Below are 21,859 nucleotides of genomic sequence, written 5' to 3' on the forward strand. Positions count from 1 at the left end.
CAAGAGAAGAAGTAAAAAAGGAAAGTGAAACAGTATTGATTGAATTTGAAGAAGACAATATGCCAAAAAAGGTATTCCTGGGTTTCTTGAGTTACCCAGTGAGAGTTTATGTTCCAAAACCATTAAGATGTTTTAACTGTCAAAGATTTGGTCATATAGCTAGGAGCTGTAAAGAGCAGAGAAGATGCGCAAGATGTGGGGGGGATCATGAATATGGGATGTGTGGAGCAGGAGTACAGCCAAAGTGCTGTAATTGTGGTGGAGCTCATAATGTGGCCTACGGAGGTTGTGAGATTATGAAACGCGAGAATGAAATCCAGAAGACAAAAGTAGAAAGAAAAATGACCTACGCTGAAGCAGCAAGCATGGTAAATGGAAAGAACAAAGGTAGTAGCAATAACAGTAACAGTCAAGGGACAATCAGGAACCAAGAGCAGGAAAAAAGATCAAATGACAGGGTTTACGTGGATAAAAGAGACCTGGTTACATTCATTGCAGGTGTTATTAATAGTACTGCGGATGTTAAATCCAAAAATGATAAAATTCAGCTAGTAGTTAAAGCAACAGTGAATCACCTTGGATTAATAGGACTGACGTGGGAAGAGGTGAGGGAAAACCTTGCCATTCAGTCAAGTCAGGATGTACCATGGGTTGGTTAATCTTAATTATGGTAATCCTCCTACAATGGAATGCCAGGAGTTTACTGGCTAATGGTCAGGAATTCAAACACTGGCAGTGAAACCGGACATAATCTGTGTTCAAGAAACTTGGCTGAAGCCAAACTTAGATTTTATAATTTATGGATATTTAGGGATAAGAAAAGATAGAGATCTTGGAAAAGGCGGGGGTTGTGCTACATTTATCAAAAAAGGAATCCCATATAGACAGCTGGGTGTGGGAGATGATCAGGAATGTGTAATGGTGGAAATATGGGATGGGGGAAATGGTCATAATAAATTATGACAATCCCTGCAAAAGTTTGGATCTGAATAACTTACTGACAATACAAGGGCAAGACAAAAATAAAGTGGTGTGGTGCGCAGACTTTAATGCTCACAGTACAGTGTGGGGAGGCGATCATACTGACTCAAATGGAAGGGTAATTGAAGACTTGATGGAGGATAGGAATTTAGTTTGTATGAATGATGGTAGAGGTACGAGAATAAATGTAAATACAGGGAAAGAATCAGCAATAGATCTTACCTTAGTATCTAACTCGCTAGCTGGTATTAGTAACTGGGAGATTTGGACAAGTAATACAATAGGTAGTGATCATTATCCAGTTGTTTGTTCATTTGGAGAAAGAGGGGGGAAAAGACCAGGTGATGGAAGTCCGAAATGGATATTTGAGAAGGCAGATTGGGACAATTTCCAGATATTGAGTGAGGAGGCGATAATGAGGATGGAGGTATCTGAAGATGTCGATGAGCTGAGTAATCAGTTTACATCAGCAATTATAATAGCAGCAGAGAGTTCCATTCCAAAAAATAAAAATAGGAAGAAGAGAAAATTGGTACCATGGTGGTCAGAGGAATGTCAGCAGGCAGTAAGGGATAGGAATAAAGCATTCAGACTAGTCAAAAGAACCCATAATATGCAACATTTAATCCAGTGCAAGAAGGCACAGGCTACAGTGAGAAGAACAGTACGACAGGCTAAGGGGGCTAGCTGGAGGACGTTTTGTGATGGGATAGGTAGAACAACTCCAGTAAGTGCAGTATGGGGAATGATAAAGAGGATGGGAGGAGATAGAAGGGAATGGGAATACCCGGTTATAATAACAGAGGAATGTTCAGCAGTGTCAAATAGGGAAAAAGCAGAGAGCATGGTCAAAGCATTTGCAAAGATACATAGTTCAGAAAACCTATCAGATGAAGAGAGAAGAAGGAGAGAGGGGAAGATAAGACATTATCCAGGGATATTAGAAAGGAAGGAGGAAGTAGATTGTATAATAGATGAACCATTTACAATGGAAGAAATGAAGAGAGCAATAAAAATGTCAAGATCATCATCACCGAGTAAAGATAAAGTATGCTATGTGATGTTAAAAAATTTAGGAGAAAGTGCGCTTCTGAAATTGTTGCATCTGTATAATAGAGTCTGGGAAGAGGGAAGATTGCCAAAAACATGGAAAGAAGCAGTTGTAATTCCGATAAGGAAACCTGGCAAGGATCCATCAAAACCCATCAGCTATAGACCAATAGCATTAACCTCTAATGTATGCAAAATAATGGAAAGAATGATAACAGAAAGGTTATCATATGAGCTTGAGAAAAAGGAAAAGATAGCAAATTATCAGAGTGGGTTTAGGAAAGGTAGGAGTACCATGGATGCAGTTGTTAGACTAGAAGGTGAAATAAGGAGAGCTCAGGAAAATAAAGAGGCAGTAATTGCAGTGTTTTTGGATATAGAAAAAGCTACGATATGATGTGGAAGGAGGAGTTCTGATTAAGTTACACAAGTTGGGGATTGAGGGAGAGTTTTCAATTGGATAAAAGAGATTTTTGTGTGTGAAAGGAATATCCAAGTAAGAATAGGATCAGAACTGTCAAGTCAGTATACGGTAGAAAATGGTACACCTCAAGGTAGTGTAGTGAGCCCACTACTATTCATAATAATGATTAATGATATCTTTTTAAAGATTCCAGCTGATGTAGGTAGGTCACTTTTTGCAGACGATGGGGCTCTGTGGAAGAGGGGGAAAAATATGGATTATGCAGTTGGGAAAGTGCAAGGAGCTGTAGATAAAGTGGTGGAGTGGGGGAAAGAGTGGGGATGTAGATTCTCAGTGGAAAAAAACAAAAGTGTTCTTTACTAATAAGAGAATAGATGAAAGATTGAAAATAAGGATGTATGGGAAAGAAATAGAGAGAGCAGGAACATTCAAATTCCTGGGGGTGCTTTTTGTTTAACATGGGTAGATCATATTAGAAGAATAGTGGAAAAAAGTAAAAAAGTAATAAATGTTATGAGATGCTTGACTGGTAGAGAATGGGGGGCAAGTTGCCAAGCACTGAAAAGAGTTTATGTGTCCCTGATAAGATCTACGGTGGACTATGGCAGTATAGTGTATACATCAGCAGCTAGATCCCATTTAAAACAATTGGATGGGATTCAGGCTCAAGCGTTGAGAGTGTGTAGTGGAGCATTTAAGACATCGCCTGTCTCAGCTATCCAGGTAGAGGTAGGAGAGATGCCTCTGGAACTAAGGAGACGGCATATAATAGCAAATTACTGGGTTAACTTGCAGGGGCATAATGACTCGCACCCCACAAAAGAAGTGCTGAAGGAATGCTGGAGGAAAGAGAGAAGTAAAAAGGACAACTTTGGTCATATAGGGAATAAAACCGCAGAAGAGCTCGGGGCATCTGATATGAAAATCAGCTCTTCAATAGTTCATCCAGTGATAGCCCCATGGAAGATGAGATGTCCGGGGGTAGATTGGTATCTATTAGAGATTAAAAGGAAAGGAAAAAGTGCGGATTTGGTTGGGATGTTTAATGATTATATGACTAAAGTATATAAAAACTATACTCAAATATATACAGATGGCACTAAGAACCCTGAAACAGGGGTAACAGGAATGGGAGTGGTGGTTCCAGCAAGAGGAATTGAAATCAATAGAAGAACATCTAATAACTTAGCAGTTTGTACAGTGGAGATGGTTGCAATTTTAGTCGCATTACGTTGGGTGGAAGAAGCGAAAATTGACAGAATCATAATATGTACAGATTCAGCTTCAGCTCTAGTTAGTCTAGTATCGTTCCAGTCAAGTCGACAGGATATACTTTATGAAATTCTCTACTCAGTTACAAGAATAACACACCAGGGAGGACTAGTTACATTTTTATGGGTTCCAGCGCATATGGGAGTGAAGGGGAATGAAAAAGTGGACAAGGTTGCAAAGAAGGCATTAAAGAAGGAAAATGTAGAAATGCAAATAAGAATCAGTAAAGCGGAAGTAAAATGTATAATCTGGGAAAGAATTAACCAGAAATGGCAAGAAATGTGGGATAGTGAGGGGAAAGGGAGACATTTATACCATATCCAAAAGAGTATTAAAGTAAATAAGGTAGGAGGGGGAAACAGAAAAGAGGAAACGGTACTAAGGAGACTGAGGCTGGGACACTGTTTTTTCTTTCCTTCCCCCCTAAATCCCTGGGAAATTGTAGATTATGGTTTACTGACTGATCCACACTCCAGAACAGAAGGTGGCGGTAATGCACCATTAAGCTGGTTGCCAACCGCCGTTAAAAAAGAAGAAGAAGATGTGCTGATGGGATGTAGGAGGTTCAGTGTAGAAAGAGAAAGACTGAAGGGCAGAGTGGCAGAGATGGGCAGGGAGTGGAGCATCAAAGGTCTGTTAGAGACGGGGGATAAACAGTTACAGGTTCAAAGGGCTTTTTCCCGTTTGTTAGTTTTGGTTAGTCATGATGTTCCACACTCCGATACAGTAGGTGGCGGCATGCACCTTTAACGTTGGTTTGTAGTCCGCCAGTAAAATCGAAGAAGAAGAAGCAAAAGATAGCAGGTTCCTGTACCTGCTTCTTATCTATTGTTAGTGTCCTCGGAAGAAATTACAGGTAAGACCTGCCGCGCAAGAATAAAATGTGTTAATATGTATTTAAACAAAGTATCTGGTATCCCTTGTTTTGTTTAATATGACAGTAGCATGTCAAAAGGAGACGAGACGTGCTGATATTGTTTGCTAACTTGTAACGTTAGCAAAGGTTCATCAATATTTGGCCTTGTTGTGCTTTGATGCAAACGGTAAAGAGTAATGTTAGCTAGGTTGTGACATCTAGGTAAGCTAACTGATGGTATCGCTGAACTGGTCTGCTATTTGAAGAGACGCCTCTTTTTGAGGCAGGAATAATATAGTAACTTGCATTATGCTACCACAGCTAGCTCGAAACCAAATGCGGTTAAAATGTTTGGATATTTAAAGTTGACTTTCTAATAAGTCATACATACCTGTCATAATTTATTTACTTTACGACTGCATACACATCTTTAGATTCACTCCTTTCATTCGGCATACACGTGTTACACAAAATTGTGTTTATTTTTTTATAAAGTTTGAAGTTTGAACTTCTTCAAGGCTCTAACTTAGTCGTTTCCGTGAAGCAGAGAAAGCGGAGTCCACCACTTTTCGAAAACTTTTGTTTGGTAGATAATTTGATATTCTGAAATTGCCAGAAGACCTTTTCCAGTCGTGCAAGATGTTAAACACTGTTGTAACAGTTAAGTGTCTTTGCAACGATACCTGCGTTACTAGCTTTATGAGTGTTCCCTCCGTTCTGCTGGATGTCAGTACAACTACACATCTTATTTTACACATTATCTTAGGTGTAACTATCGGGACACACAGTTCTTGTTGCAGATCAGATGATTCTAAGTTCATATGTTACTTAATTGTATCTTTGTTTATTTCCATTGGCATTTAAAATCGCTTACAAACAAAATACCAAAACAAACAAACATACCAAATTTAAAGAATGGAAAATTCATATGTAACAGGATGTAACATACAAAGGGAAATTGTATAAACATCCCTGTATAAACACTATGACTCTGAGAGGAGTCCATTGTTGAGCCAGCAGGGTCACCGGATTGTGTCTTTGCAAATCCTTACTAACCAAAGCTGAGACAGCTCCTCGTCCAACTCTTTCAGCTTAAACTAGCTGAAATAAATGTTATCATATATAAGTGAATGTTGTGGAATATACTGACAGATTTATTTTTTGTATGACGAGAGGTTACAACGTTTTCGCACTTTAGCGTCAATCCTCTTTAAGTGTGACAAGGTCACTGAGTCCCAGCTGATGCCTTCCTAAGCCAGAGCTGAGAGGAGATAAACCAGTGCGCAAGAAGCCAGCTCCAACATGTTACTGCCGTACTACACAAGCTGCTCACTGAGTGCAGGTCATGCTGACTGGATGGATAGTCAGAGTTTATTAGTACTTGTAGTTGGGAGCATTTGGTTTTAATTAAGGCAGGGCATTGTGTAAACACCAGAAGAGAAACTCTGTTCCCATCTGCTCATTTTCACATGCTGTCTTCCCTGTCTGCCTGCCAGGATGGCACAGTGGGGTGCCATATTCTCAATAATTGCTGCTCTTGGAGGAGCTGCGCTCTTAGCCTCCGTCCACAAGATTGATGAGGGACACACTGGAGTTTACTACAGGTGAGACTGCAGCACACATTGTTTTTTTTTATTTTGTGCCTGAGACATTAGTGTTAAACTGCTCGGTTGTAAAACTGAGACTTTAAAGAAGAGAGCATCTGCTTCAAAGGTGTTTGCCTTAAGCAACTTAACTGTTCAACAGTGACTACTGTAAATACCTGGGCATTAAGATTGCCAAAAAAACAGCTCTGGTTCTGTGCCTGTGTACCTTGTTAGGTGCAGAGTATTTAAAGTCTTTAAACATGTGCGCAGACTTCCAGTAAGTATCAGAGATTTCATAACAGACAAGGTAATATCAGCTATTGCCTGCATTAGTGGGGCTCTTTGAAACAAATGCTGAGCTGTCACTAACTAAGACTGTGGTCTCTTATGGGTCATGATACTGTCACCCAAGAATAAAGATTGTTTCTTTATCGTGAGAAGAAATTCCTCTGGGAAAATTCTTATCTTTAACCCTGATAAATGAGTTGCCCGAGTATGTGGGACTGTAATGAAGGGATATCTGCTATTATCATCAACAGTAGAATAAAGGACATTGAAAGCACCTGAGTTCTAACTGCTAGCACTGACTAAAATGCCAAAACTGTTCCTCTTTGTCTCCTAAATAAAAGCTACCTCAAGTCTTATCATTTGGGCTTAGACTCAAATCTTTATTGATCTTACCACAAGTAATCAGAATATTTTGTTTTTGTTTTTATTACAAGCTAAAATCCCCCCAGGAGATAATTTTATTCTATTCTGAAGCAAGTTTCGTTCTATTCTATTCTAAGATATAATGATCAGCTGTGTGTCTGTGTAATGCAGGGGAGGGGCTCTCCTGACCACCACCAGCGGCCCTGGTTTCCATCTTATGCTTCCATTCATCACCACCTGCAAGTCTGTTCAGGTGAGTCAAGTGAAGTCAGTTTTATTTTTATAGCCTAAAATCACTAATAATCTGTACAGCATACAACAGCATCTATCCTTAGATCCTTAATTCATATATGTGAAAACAACCTTTTAACCATCCTGGGAGAAAAAGATATTGTATGTACAAAAATACCAAGAGGAAAATTTTTGTGTGTGCGTGACTAATAGGTTAAACATAACTAATATTAATATTTTTTTAATTTGGGTGTGTACGTGGAATTCTTTTCATGTGTCTTCTTCTTTTCCTTTCGGCTGTTCCCTTTCAGGGGTCGCCACAGGAATTCTTTTCATGTGTAAATGTTGTATTTGGGTCATTTATCTAGTAGTATCAATAAATAAATTTTAAAAAAAAACCAATAAGAAATAACAGTACAGGCGCAGGAATATGCTCAATCCCAAAAATAAAATAATAAAATCCCAATAATACATCATTAATGAAATAAAGTATAGGCCACATATTGCATCATTACCAGGAAGGGCATGACTCTGGGTTGCCCTATTTTTTTGCCTACATTTATGTATCTGAGCAGGATAAAAAGAAAGGAAAAGAGACGTATAGACAAAATATTTACCCCAAACCTTTGTACTTTCTGAATAGACTGATGTATTTATTTCATATTAGGTATGTTAGCCCCAATGCATTCTAGCAGTTACTAATTCAAGATTTAAAATATCCACAAATGTTTGTGCCCACTTTTGTTTCAAAATAAAATTAGGCAGCTTCCACTGGCAGACAATCATCCTCTTAGCTGCTGTTGTAGCCATAAATAATATATGCTTTTTATTAATTGACAGATTGAGTGAAGAAGTGTCATGAAGTAGTAAAAATGACAGTGAACATGTGATAGTTTCGCCCGAGACTGTTTTAACAACAGTCTTAGGCAACAACTTCTTCCATAAGAGTAGGACTACAGGGCAATACCATATCATATGTATATGGGGGTCCCATTTATAAAATTGACAGAAAGCTCCTTTTATTAAAAATACTCTGCTTGCTGAATAATGAGCTCTGTGTACAAATTTATAATGAACAAACTCATTTGAGTTGTGAGAAGAAATTGAAATACTATTCCAGATTGGTTGCCAGTTCAGACCTGCTGCAGGGATCTGGGTGTCGTTTCACCAAACAGTGTCTAAAGAAAGAGGCCTATGAGAAGCCTTAATTAAAACTTGAGTATATTCTGGCCACCAGACTTCTGGAACCTGATGTATATTGATTGAATTGTGGTGTAGAGGGAATGGCACACCAATCTACCAGTCAAGGTCATAGCTGATCTCAACCACGAATAAACGAAGTTGAGGAGCCAAGAAGATGGAAGTTTAAATATCTTGAAATGTGTGCAAACCTCTGTCCTCATAAATATGAGCTAATGTGTGCAGTTCCTACATTTTAAGGAGGAACCTATGAATCTAGTACAACAGCCTTGTAATATGAACTACCTTGTGAAGGTTTATAACGTTGAGTTTGTGTTGACACATTTGTCATAGAGATGTTGCTTCAGCTCTTAGTGGTGGTGTACTGCATTTCATCATACTGACCAGGACTTCCTGTAACTTCGTTTGTCATGTATGTACAAGTGAAATCCAGGTTTATTTAATTTAACATGTGGAATTATCCGATTTCATACTGTGGTGATGGATTAACACCCAGTCCTACCAGTGTGTGTCTGGTATTTTTTTACAATGATGTCAGGAGCACGTTTTTGTGTTCCTGACATCATTAAAAATGTATTAAACATGAATCTTTGTTTTTGTCTCGCAGACGACACTGCAGACAGATGAGGTGAAGAATGTACCATGCGGCACAAGGTAGGTCTGCTGTTTAGATTGGCTTAAGTAGTAGGTCTCAAGACTTATTACACAGAGCATTTATCTTGTGCCCTACACATTCCCACATAACACATTTGGTAGAGTAGAGTAATAACACCAACGCTGCAAGAGTCAGAGCTTCATCAGCACACATCTGGCTGATGAAAATACAGTCCCTTTAATCTTGTACTGGTGTTCTGGATAAAGACTCTGTCAAGTAGTTAATGTTGTGTATTTTCTCTCTTTCAGTGGAGGAGTGATGATTTACTTTGACCGCATAGAAGTAGTGAACTTCCTCATTCCATCCGCAGGTAAACTCACCGGTGTTCAACAGGCCAAACAGGATAACTTGGCTCTGACATTTTGTTGCAACTGCCTCCAGAAGAGCCAAGTATGTGCGTTCTGTGTTTGCCGTCATTTCTGACCCATTTCCCTCTCTGCAGTGTATGACATAGTGAGGAACTTCACCGCAGACTATGACAAAGCTTTGATATTCAACAAGGTTCACCATGAGCTCAACCAGTTCTGCAGTGTTCACTCACTGCAGGAGGTCTACATTGGCTTGTTTGGTAAGTGTGGGGGGCTGCAGACTGGGTGCAAACTACTCATTTGAAACACCTCAGCTTTTTCTCATGGTACGTCTACATAAACAGCATGTCGTCAGCCTACTAGCTGCTAAGGGTTCAAAACACCTCATTAGGTGACCCACTACACACAGCCAACACCAAGTCCACATGCATAGCAGTTGCTGTCTTTTCATTCACTTTCCCACACTTGTGAATGTACAGTGGGGCAAAAAAGTATTTAGTCAGCCACCAATTGTGCAAGTTCTCCCACTTAAAAAGATGAGGGAGGCCTGTAATTTTCATCATCGGTACACTTCAACTATGAGAGTCAGAATGTTGGAAAGAATCCAGAAAATCACATTGTAGGATTTTTAAAGAATTTATTTGCAAATCATGGTGGAAAATGATTTGGTCAATAACAAAAGTTTATCTCAATACTTTGTTATATACCCTCTGTTGGCAATGACAGAGCTCAAATGTTTTCTGTCAGTCTTCACAAGGTTTTCACACACTGCTGCTGGTATTTTGGCCCATTCCTCCATGCAGATCTCCTCCTAAGCAGTGACGTAAATAAATACATTTTTGCCCCACTATAACAATCTATCCACTTAACCACAGAATCCACAGAATGTAAACACAACCATGGCGTTGTGATGAGACACTTACAGTGTGCATCATCATTATAAGATCATGTTCAAATGATGATAGTGTATCAGAATTTCAGTTCTGACCAGTCAAGAACAGTTTTTACTTGCATACGTTTGGATAAAAGATACCGGTGCGTTGACTGATATGTTGTGCACTGCTGTGGCAGAGATTGACTGTAGAGTAATTGTTAGCATGTGATAGGCGTGACCAAGGTGATAATACACTCTGATAGACTTTGGGCAGATTAAATCTCAGACCACCATTTCTGTTCAAAGAGGGGTTCTCTTTCTTCACAAAAATGGCTTCCTTGACACCCCGTTCAAACCAACTCTTCTCTCTACTAAGAATCTTCACCTCGCTGTCTTCAAATGTGTGGTTTGTAGCTTTTAAATGCAAATGCACGGCGCTCTGTAATCCTGAGTTAGCGTGTCGTCTGTGCTGATAAAGTCTTTTGTGAAGTGGCTGTTTGGTTTCGCCTATGTACCGTTCTTTGCAGTTTTCCTCACTGCACTGAATGGAGTAGACAACATTGCTCTGTTTTTGTGTGGGTAACTTGTCCTTAGGGTGAACGAGTTTCTGTCTTAAAGTGTTGCCTGGTTTAAAGAAGACAGGAACATCGTGCTGTCTTAGACAGCACGATGTTCCTGTCACGCCTATCACATGCTAATCAGGCACTTAACAGTGATGAAGTAGATGCAGCCAGAGAACAATAGGCCTGATTACTGAACACTGGGCCATCTTGAAACTATTAGGTCAGTTTCAGGTGAAACTAGCTATTAACAGATACTCAGGCAGATTCCCTCCGAGGGCAGGGTTTATGTAACTCAGATTAGCTTAAATTTCCAGTTCCGTCCAATTTTTCACAATTGACAATGACTTCCGGATGGGAGCCGAAACGTCTTGATTCTGAAAACAGTGTCCAGATGACTACGACTGAAACCTTTTCTACGATAGAACACTCCTGGACGAATGAGGGACTACACCGTCTTAAACTTGATCAACACAATAAAAAGATTAAATATAACATTCACCAACAATGATAATGGTAAAAAACAACTATGGAGCATTTAGCAGTTGAATTGCAAAATAATGGTTCATTTTACAAGCAGGTAAAACATAATGACGCCCTGATGGCAACAGAGAAAGAGGCCAAAATACTTAACGCTGTTGGTTAAAGAATTCAGAAATCTTTGTTTCACTCCGGTGATCTTAGAAGAGATTTTAACACTGCTGTTCATGCTGTTTCTGTCTTTTACTGTGAGGCTGTGAAACCAGCAGATAAAAGAAAAACTCAGGAAACCTTCAATAAAATGGCAAAGTATGACAGGACTGACAGAAAAGGAATTTAGTTTGCAGAGAAGGTGAATTCTCTGTTGCCCGCTTCACAATAGCCTCAGTGTTCACTGAGAAGAGAGAGACTCTCTAAGGAGAGACATATTTTCAGAAAAGTCATATTTGAAATTAAACTAAACTATTTCTACTGCCTTGTATCTCTCTCGTACTTTACAACCACAGACCAAATCGATGAAAACCTGAAGTTGACCCTACAAGAGGATCTAACATCCATGGCTCCCGGACTTATCATACAGGTACAGCACGACCATCAGCAGCACCTGGAGGCTGCAGTCAAGACAAAGTTAGTCAAGTCCAGCAGCTGAGAGCAAGACTGTCACGGCTCCAGTTGGCCTTAAACTAGAGCTGGCAAAGTTATGTTGTAGATCATTTGGTTAGTGCAGTTTACTAATGATTTAAGGAAGGACCTACCTCACATCCCTCAGCTCTGTTAAATTAGCTATTGGTCGTGTACCTTGTATTTATCGGGATCGTTTTCACATTTTTTGAGGGTATCTTTATGGCTTTTATTACAGTTTTGACAGTAGAGAGATGACAGGCAATGAGGGGAGAGAGACTGGGAGTGACAGGGACGTTGCTCTTCGTGGTCGGCACCTTAAACCTTAGACCACCAGGGTGCTCCAAATCATTTTTGACATTTGATGCATATTTTTATTCCTTTGCAAAACTGGTTGATGTGACCTTACATGTATGAATGTATCCAAATCAGCACATGAATATGTAACAACATAATCTAAGCTCAAAGGTTAATTTAGTAGCTTTTGGAGCTTGCAACCACATCTCATCTAATCTGGCATGGGGGTTTGAAAGCAAAAGGAACAATATCTGCCATCTACCAAAAAGCATGGCCTTCTTTATAGAGATGCCATGTTGCACTGCGAGGGTTTAGAAAGAGTGGGTGCAACTGAGAAATTACAACACCTCTCAGGGTTCATAGAAGAGGCAGAGATACACATTTCTGAACATATAGCCTTAGTAGACCAGACTGCACACAATTCAGGCACGACACATGAGTAATGGCATTGCTGCCATCATTGTTTTCTGTAGCTACAGTAGCTTTATATATATTACTCCTAAGCACACATCTGCTTGAAAGCAACAGGTGTATGCACATTCTCTGGGCATTGTTCAGATGTATTCTGGGAAATGTAGTTAATCACAAACCGAGGGAGGAGACAAGACAGCTTAATGAAAACTGGTTAGAGCAGGAAAATTACAAAATATCATCATAGAATTACTCAGTGCATTAAGCACCATGAACTGATTTTATCTAACCATGAGTGTCAAAGGATGTACTTTTCTACTTCAAGGTAATATATTGTTGTGAGACTATTTGTGATAAAATCCAGATATACTGGACTGACCAAGTATTACTAGCATTATTCTTGTGTAACTCCACTAAGAAAGTGACGTTTCTACCTTTTGTCACCTTGTTGTCTCTCTTCAGAAGGATACTTTAAAGGGACAGTTCACCCCAAATTCAAAGATACATATTTTTCCTCTTACCTGTAGTGGTATTTATCCATCTAGATTGTTTTGGCGTGAGTTGCCGAGTTTTGGAGATCTCGGCCATAGAGAAGGAATTTGACTCCGGTTTTTCGTTGTTCAATGTGCATGCACAGAAATAGACAGACATAACTACAGCTAAAAACAAGGACAACAAGCTCAACAAGGTAAACAAACATTAAGCTACTATGTGCAAGATATAGATATATTTTTAAAAAGTACAAAAATCAACAACAGTAACATTTGTAAACAGTAAGACAATTAGTGCAATGGTGCAGAATGCAAATGGTGCTGAAATAAATATGATTAACGTAACAGGTTGCTTTATATACATGAGGTATGTGGATATGACAGTATATACAGTATGCCCAGTATGCCCGGCGTGTGCTGATGTCTGCCTTCTTTCAATACAATGGCACTCGGCTTGTGGTGCTCAATGTGCCAAAAAACTCAAAAGCAATGTCTCTGCAGAAATCATGAGACACATACTCCATAATACAGACCTTGTTGTGAGCTGTTTCATCTAGGAACTATCGCTAGAAAGAAACTGAAACTGCTACATGAAACTGCTCACAACAAAGCAGTATTGAAGTTATGAATAATAATGTCAAACTTATGAAACATTGTTCACAGAGTCCCTGATAACAAACATCTTTTTACACTTTGCAGCCTTGTATTAACTTTCACAGCATCTTTTAAGCCCCTCTCCTGTTGCATTTATCATAACAACATTATGACTGACTTTAAAAGGAGCCTGAGTGGTTTTCCCACCCATTGAATGCACCCCACCACCCCCCCTTTCGCAACCACAGAGACGCGCTCTTTTCTTTCCTGAGTAGTCCACTGGACTTTAATACTCTGACCTTATGTTTCCTGTAAATCTGTGGAAATCTCTTTCAGTTTCTTTCTGAGAAACCAATAATCTTACTGTTCAGAAGGTTTTTGGACAGGACTGTCATGTTTCTTGCTAGACTCTGCCTTCTTCATATACTACTACTTCCAAGTCTACTGTTTCTTTCTCATTGTTTGTCTCACTGATCCACAGGCGGTCCGTGTCACTAAACCCAATATCCCAGAGAGCATTCGCAGGAACTATGAGCTCATGTGAGTTATCTTTATTTTTTATTTTTTGTGCCCAACAAGGAATGTTCCATGAACCCAGAAGCCCGTTTTGTGTGTTTATTTTCCCTCCCAAATGGATGGGGCCGATGTTAATCCAACTCCCCCTGCCAAGTCCTGCAGAGGATGAAGACTCTGCTGTTTCTTGTCAGTCTGTGAGCATCAAACTTTAGTTTCGTGAATCAACAGCATGTGCATAGTCATGACAGCTATGATAAGGAGAGGAAATTAAGGATTTACAGTAAGTTTTAGTAAGGTTGAGGGAAGCACTGTGAGGCATCAGCCACTGTGGAAAGTGGAAGTCTTCAAGTCAGATACATTGTCAGATGATTGACAGAATGTTGATATTGTTTAATTTAAAGTCAGGCAGTATGTCTGACTTCTGTCCCAAAACCCACACAAACCCTGATTAATGCAACATGCATGTGTATGCAGGTCTACCTTGTTACCTAAAGGTGTAGGCCTTATTTTTATAGGTTTTGCCATCCTTCCTGTAGGTTATGGTAACATTTACTTTCCAACTTAACTGCTGAGATTTGGGGAGGCAGTGACATCACTTACTGTAAATGGAGTCAGGCAGCAACAGGAGCAGTCAGACAATCACAGATGTCTTTACCAGTTTCCCATGTTAAAAGTTTTATTTTTATTTTTATTCATTTTTAATATTAGATTTTGCAGAGCTGCATCTTGATTTAAATTTGGCCTACTGCAATTAATGTAGTTGTTGACTGATGAGCATATTTTTGGTTTCACTTTGTAATAAGTGGTTCAAAATATGTTTAAACTCTGTTGTTTTTACAGCCTATGATACAGTCTGAGCATTGGTGTTGCTCACCAAACTGGGCTGTAAACAGGTCTCAGCAGTTAAAATGTGATCATAAGCCTGGGGCTGAGAAAAGAAATGAGTTTTCTTTTAAACCAGTAGTTATATTGTTTTAATTTAGAGGGATTGACAGAGAGATGAACAGCCTTTAGACCCTGTGTGTCGGCAGAGCATTTTGGTCAATGTGTCCATGATGACGCAGGCTTCAGATGTTGGATAGGGAGTTTGGAGCTGGAAGACTTGGTTTTAGGCCCAGTTCCAATACCCACCCTGACTCAGACTTGATGTGCGTTCCCAAAAAGTTTGCCATGGTGCAGGGCTGTCTCAATGTAAAATCGGCCAGAGCTTGAGGGCTGACTCATGGACATTTTGGGCCCTTTCCGCACCCTTCCCGTAAATCTGCAGTTCTGCAGAGTATCTTCAGGGAATTACCTACACCTATTGCATCGTAGTGTTAAAAATTATTGAAGAAATTAAAAATCTTAAACACTGCAAGAACAAGTTTATATGCATTGCCTGAGGAGAGGAGATGTCTAATCGGTGAAAATAGTAAAAACCTGTGTGGGTGTGTGGAGCCTGTAATGTTAGTGTTTCTGTCTGCAGGGAGAGCGAGAAGACGAAGCTGCTGATCTCTCAACAGACACAGAAGGTTGTGGAGAAGGAGGCAGAGACAGAAAGGATCAAAGCTGTGATAGGTGAGAAAGGGAAAATTAGAAAACAATCATGTTACGGTTTGTAGTTCAGAGAGAAGTGCATTACACACACGGCAGGTTGAACATTTAAATATGCTTCTTTGTTTTTATAGAGGCTGAAAAAGTGGCACAAGTGGCAGAGATCAAGTTTGAACAGAAAGTCATGGAGAAGGAAACAGAAAAAAAGATCTCTCAAATCGAAGGTTTGTATCCAGCTGTGGATACTCAGATCCTTTGCTTAATTAAAAGAACCAATACAACAGTGTAAAAATAGTTTATTACAAGTAAAAGTCCTGCATTCAAGTCCTATTTAAGGAAATGTACAGAAGTGCTATCAGCAAAATATTCTTCAAATAGTGTTATATATATCACATTATTGGCTTGGTAATACTGATGGTAACAAGGGAGAGAAAAGTACAATAGCCTCTGAAATTATATGAACTAGAAGTGTAAAGGAGCATAAATTGAAAAGCAAGTACAAGTACCTCAAAATTGTACAGTACTTAAGTAAAGTACTTGAGTAAATATACTTAGTTACTTTCCACCACTGTTTGTATCTTAGAAAGGTTCAGTCTTTGACTTAGATTCAAACATATATGTATGTATACTAAAGCTCGAAAAGACCTTTTCTCCTTAATCTCCTTTTTCACAGCAGATATTTAGGCATGTAATAACATGAATAATCCTTGCATGCTATTTAGGTGTGCGAATTCCACAGCCCTGGTATTATGCATGCTGACTCATTTATAAAGACACAGGGTTACAAAAAACAGCTATCATCACTGTTTTCATTTCCACCTATGCTTTTCCATAGATCAAAGATTAAAGTCAAAGATGTATTTCTTTACTCAGAAAGAACCAAACATGTTGCTGTGTTTTTGCACAACACTGTAAAAAGGTCAAGATGAGAAGTAGTGCATCAGAAGTCATTGCAATTTAAAAAGAAATTAGTGTGAGTAGATTTTCAAGGGGTTTTCAGCAGCTGTGCTATGTACAATCAGAAATGCTTATTTTCAAGCATATTTGTTTTGAGTACTGGTTTGCTGTTCGAGTCTGGGAACCAGCTGTTTAGATTTACAGCAGCTTCCTGCTTTTTGAGCAGTAAAGCAGATTTTACCGACCTGCCGCTGTTAACTCTGACAGTCTTTGTTTCTGATTTATAGACGGCGCTTTCCTGGCCCGGCAGAAAGCCAAGGCAGACGCAGAGTTCTATACATCACAGAGAGCTGCTGAGGCCAATAAGGTAGAGATTACACAAGCATATGTCCAGGACAAATGGAGACTGGAAAGTTCAGGGTCATTTGTAATTTGAATTCTACTGCCCTCTTGCAGCTGAAGTTAACACCAGAGTACCTGCAGCTAATGAAGTACAAGGCCATCGCAGCCAACAGCAAAATCTACTTTGGGAACGACATACCCCAGATGTTTGTGGACTCTGGCTCTGCAGGGAGCTCTATCAAGGCCTCTGCAGCCATGGACATTATTGGGGAGCAGATCTTAGACCTGGATTAGCAAGGAAAGTAGTGGGACCCACAGGACCACCCAGGGGTGGAGGACTATCTGCTGGAGGCCATCAGCCTGGCCCGCTGGCTGGCTGGCAGGTTCTTCCTCTGGCCTGGAGAAGCTCTGCTGACCAGGGCCCATATTTCTCAAACATCTCAGAATCACTACTAGAAATCACATTGAAAGTTTGACTAGGATGTAAAATTCTCCTACCTCACAGCAGAGGACTTGAGTTATTTATGAGGAGAGACTGAGATTGTCTAGACTCAGTCAGTTAGGTGAAGAAAAACTAGATAAAATAGCTTCACCTGTGGGTGTATAATAAGCTCCTTTTTTAAAACTGTCATTTAGCCAAAACAATAATTTGAAGGAATTGGTCCTGTTGCTGCTCAACTCTTATGGTCTCTGCATCAAGTGCGCTCAGTCCATTTAGCCACAACGTCAAGGATCACAAATCCATTGCTACTTATGTGTTATCCATTAATTTGTACGTGTCCTCATTGAGTGTTTGAAGCAGTGATATTTGCAACCTGTTGATTCTATAGAAGAAAAGGCAAAAATGTTTTCTAAACATGTTCCGTAGCGGGAAAGTTACTGATTATTCATTTTGATTAAGCTTTTAGGTGCAATGAATTCAATCACAGTTGTGAACAACACAAATAAGTTATTTTAGCTACATTGTCCTTGCTTCATGAATTGACCGTTCGCTAACCCCTGTCATTATTAGTTACTGTTGCTATGCCTGTCAAGCTTTCAATTCAGCTTTCCTTGATTTCTCCTATCTAGCCGGCGACCTTCAAGTTTGTTGGCTGAACTGACAACTGTCACTAGCAGATTTTATAAGCTCTAGCTAGCTAGCTAATTAAGCTAACGCTAGCTCCAAAAGTTGGTTGAAAACACTATCTCTAACTGCCTTTTTAATGTTTCCAGCTGATTCGTTTTAAAGTTAGCATCCTCACCAGTTGATGATCCATGTAGAAGACATGGAAATAAAGAAACAGCATTGTTCTTGTTTTGCCGTGTGGATGGAGCTAGTTAGCCATGGTATTTTAAGTATGAGGAAAAATGTCAGGTCAGACTGTTATTTCGTTCTAACATAAGCCTGTTTGGCTGCTGAGCTGACACAGTTTGAAAATAAAACCAAATATATATGTTTTCACTTTTAAGTTAACAAGCTTTTAGGATGAGGGCTAACAGATTTACAAACATTAAGCTATCTCAGGTAACATTGGCTGGGGTTGCTGGAGTGTAAACCTGCCTAAATCCATTACAGAGCTGCTAACGTTAGCCTAAACTCTGATGGCATCCGGGAGCGGCTTCCACACAGTGGATGTGCTAGTCGTGAACAGGGCTTTTTATTTATCGTAACCTGAAACCACACAAAGCAATGTAGTTTGTTAGTAATATGCTAACTGTTGTCCTTGGTAGTAACGCTAGGTTACTACTGTAGGTACTAAGCTAGTTAGCTGGACATGCTAACAATTGTAGCTTACATTAGCACAGATAAACACAAAAGTTTATCCCTTCCTTACACTTTTGCTCTTGTGTTTGTAATAATCCTCCATCCTCAAAACATTTTAAATGTAGAATATCACTCTTTCTACAGCCCAAGCCACACCACTTAAGGACTATTGCGGTTCAATGGAGGGGTTTATAGCAAACGGTCAATTGCAGCAACTATTTGTGAATGGAGCAGTTGTATCCCAGGCAAAAAATAATTATTCAAAAGACCTTTTTAATCCAGTAAATCATGTTGTTATCAGTGACATGTTCTAAATCCCCACAAACCCAGGGCAGGGAAGCTCAGCTAAATCCTAATGGACTTAGAATGACTTGACAGGATTAAGAAAGTTATTAAAATGTTGATACTCTGCTGAAAAGAAGGACCAAATATGTGTCACTCTGAGGATGGTAGGCCGTGATTTCTTACTCTGAACTGCTTGAAAAATACGGGCCCTGACCAGATATGTCGCTGTAGACAAAACACAGGGATGATGAATGTACTGTGTGGTAGCTGCTGGCTGTCAGATGTAATATCATTTGTTTGTGTTTATATGTTTTTGTAAAATTTCTTTTGAACACAGGGGACCTATTGAATATTAATTGAATTTGTGCAACTGTATGAAGTTGTACCCCATTTTGCTGTGTGTGTATATATAAGTATCACTTTGTTTTTCACACTGTACATTTAGTGGAGAAGACTATATTTGTGCTGTCAGTATCTGTTTTGCATTAGGAGTTTTATTCAAAACAGTGCCCACTTTGAAAAGATTATGTTGGGTTATGACACGAAAAACAGCTTCTGAACTCAAGGTTTTTGTAACTAAACTACAGACGTCACATCAGCTTTCTCAATTGACAATTTTCAACTATTTTTAATAATTGTATGTAACCATTTCATGTTTGTCCTGTAAGAATGTTTACAGGATATACACAGTGGTGACTTGCCCTGGAGGAGGTCGTAGGAACTGCAAAATACAGGTTGACTGAACCATAAAAAGCAGTTCGCTCTACTGAGGGACTCACTGTACAAATATTACCTAAATTGTCTGTAGGAATCAGTTATTCTTTTTGAACGCCTCAGAATCCTTTTTATAGAAATCTTCATTTGATCAGGACCAAATACCAAACTCCACCTGTGTCACCTCCTGTGTTCTATCTTAGACAAAGGATTGATTCAGTCATCTAACCGTTTACAAAATGTTTCGTTTGTTGCCCAGCATTTTGTAGTTACTTCAACAGAGGGTTTGGGATGAGGCACAGCACAGAATGCGTGGGTAATCGTTAAAGAACAAATTATGTTTTCCACGGAACCACTCGTTTCATTATCTAGTTTAGGAGGAAGATATGAAAGCATGTTTAGGCACTGATTTGGGGAACTTGGCATGGTTTTTGTTATTGGTTGAGCAGAGACGGTGACACAATGAGAAAATATTTCTGTAGTGCCAACGCTAAATGGCTTGTGTCCTGAATTCACCTTAACTCTATACAACTTCCATTTATCATATGTTATGTGTTAGTGGCACTGCTCTCTGTTGTTGTCTAGAGTTGGTCCAGTTAGCTCTCAAAGTGACTTCCAGTTGTCATTTTAATAAGAATTTCTCTGACTAATTGAGACTTGCAATGGTTTGAAAGGCAAATGTCTTTGCACTGATTTCAGTTGTGAATGTGCAATCAAGATATTGTCAAATGACAATAAAGTACTGTGGGTTGATTTTTAAGGAGACTTTACATTGCGAGTCCAATGTGATGTATAGGATGTTTGTGTTTGAAACACACTTCTATTAATAACAATCAAATGTATCAAAACAAGTGTTAATTGCATATTATATTTAAAAAGTTGAAAAAAGTACTTTTTGAGTAATAACTATACCATAATGAAAGCTTCCTACAGCTTGCATTTCTCATCACAAATCCATTTAACAAACTTTAATTTTAGCCATAAATATGAGTTCCTTTATCCAGGTTGTAAAGGAGAGCGTACCAGTGTCATTACAAAGCATGGCAGTGTGAAGTACTCCAATCACATTATAGACATTAAATATGAAAGATACTTAAATTGTGAGACTGAACCCCTTAATATTATGGTTACATAACATGTTAGGGTGGCCCCAGTTCACAGATTTGGCTAGTTCTTTATTTAAGGAGGAAGATATGCAGGCATGTAATGACACTGCTACTACTCTACAAAATGCTGGGCAACATGTCTGTGTTAATTTCCATTTGACACAGATCTTTTCAAGAAACTTAAGTTCTGATATTGATAATACTGTTACTGATATTGTTAATTTGGGTAGTTGAGTTTTACAATACGCTTTACAATAAGACACAAAATCCTGAGTAGTTACTAAGGCACAAGGGATGAACGAATCAGGAATGACCTGAATAACCCTGAATAACTCTGATGATGGTGACTAATGATGAGTGACTGGGAACATACTGGGAGATACTATATGAATGTATCATTGTGTAACGATTACATCATATCTGGGAACTTGCAGTCTGACAACTTTCTTCATGAGTCGTTCCTAATTAACCGAACCAGCCGAACAGAAATTGAATATGTATAAGTATGTTTTCATTAGTGTATAATCACCTGAAAATAAGAATTGTTGTATTTTCATTACCTTAAAATAAGCCGTTTTTATCTATACGGGGAGCGGGTCCCCTTCCACTGAGGTTGCCATGTTGCACCGCCATGTTTCTACAGTAGCCCAAAAACGACAAACCCATCACTGGCTCTAGATAGGACCTTTTATGTTTTTCGTGACCACCGTAGTTTCTCCTACACACCTGGAAGGGTGTGGCGAGCGGTATTCAAATGGTTGCAAACTGCAATTTCACTGCTAGATGCCACTAAATCCTACACACTGCTCCTCACAGATGATTAAGTAATAATGCAGGATCTGCCTTAGTTGACATTGTTCTTTGGTGGCACAAATTCCATCCCATGCAAATGTGCTGTTTATCAAATGAGGTACAGTCAGCTGACTCGGAGTTACTGTGGGGCCTTGGGACATTTGCCCACATCACCTGGTTCGTCATCCAGCCTTGACTGAAATAAAGACTGTAGATAATACCCTGTGTGCATTGGAATATTTGGATAATTTACCTTAGAATATAGTTGATTTTGGTGGCACAGTAATTCAGTAATAATTCACAGATAATTGCATTGATTCATTTGATTTCTCTTCAGACAAGTGTACTCCATCTGTTGTCTCCTTAAATCTTTTTTTTTTGTTTG

The 21,859-nt window shown here is 39.2% G+C and overlaps 1 protein-coding gene across 1 annotated transcript; it reads left to right on the forward strand.

The window, feature by feature from the left end:
• The first annotated feature begins 4,312 nt into the window (after positions 1 to 4,312).
• Positions 4,313 to 21,694, forward strand: erlin2 (ER lipid raft associated 2). The gene is made up of 12 exons (XM_044196604.1): positions 4,313 to 4,583; positions 6,080 to 6,187; positions 6,992 to 7,073; positions 8,859 to 8,905; positions 9,155 to 9,216; positions 9,349 to 9,474; positions 11,635 to 11,708; positions 14,024 to 14,082; positions 15,524 to 15,615; positions 15,726 to 15,815; positions 16,776 to 16,855; positions 16,945 to 21,694. The coding sequence occupies exons 2-12, from the start codon at positions 6,081 to 6,083 to the stop codon at positions 17,122 to 17,124; spliced, it is 999 nt and encodes a 332-aa protein (XP_044052539.1). The 5' UTR covers positions 4,313 to 4,583; position 6,080; the 3' UTR covers positions 17,125 to 21,694.
• Positions 21,695 to 21,859: the final 165 nt, after the last annotated feature.

Source organism: Siniperca chuatsi, linkage group LG5 (genome assembly GCF_020085105.1).
Source record: "Siniperca chuatsi isolate FFG_IHB_CAS linkage group LG5, ASM2008510v1, whole genome shotgun sequence".
NCBI classification, from domain to species: domain Eukaryota; kingdom Metazoa; phylum Chordata; class Actinopteri; order Centrarchiformes; family Sinipercidae; genus Siniperca; species Siniperca chuatsi.

Coding starts and splice junctions, on each gene's coding strand:
- erlin2 (XM_044196604.1), top strand. CDS start 6,081: ATGGCACAGTGGGGTGCCATATTCTCAATAATTGCTGCTCTTGGAGGA. Junction 6,188..6,991: donor CACACTGGAGTTTACTACAG/GTGAGACTGCAG, acceptor TGTGTAATGCAG/GGGAGGGGCTCTCCTGACCA. Junction 16,856..16,944: donor GAGCTGCTGAGGCCAATAAG/GTAGAGATTACA, acceptor GCCCTCTTGCAG/CTGAAGTTAACACCAGAGTA.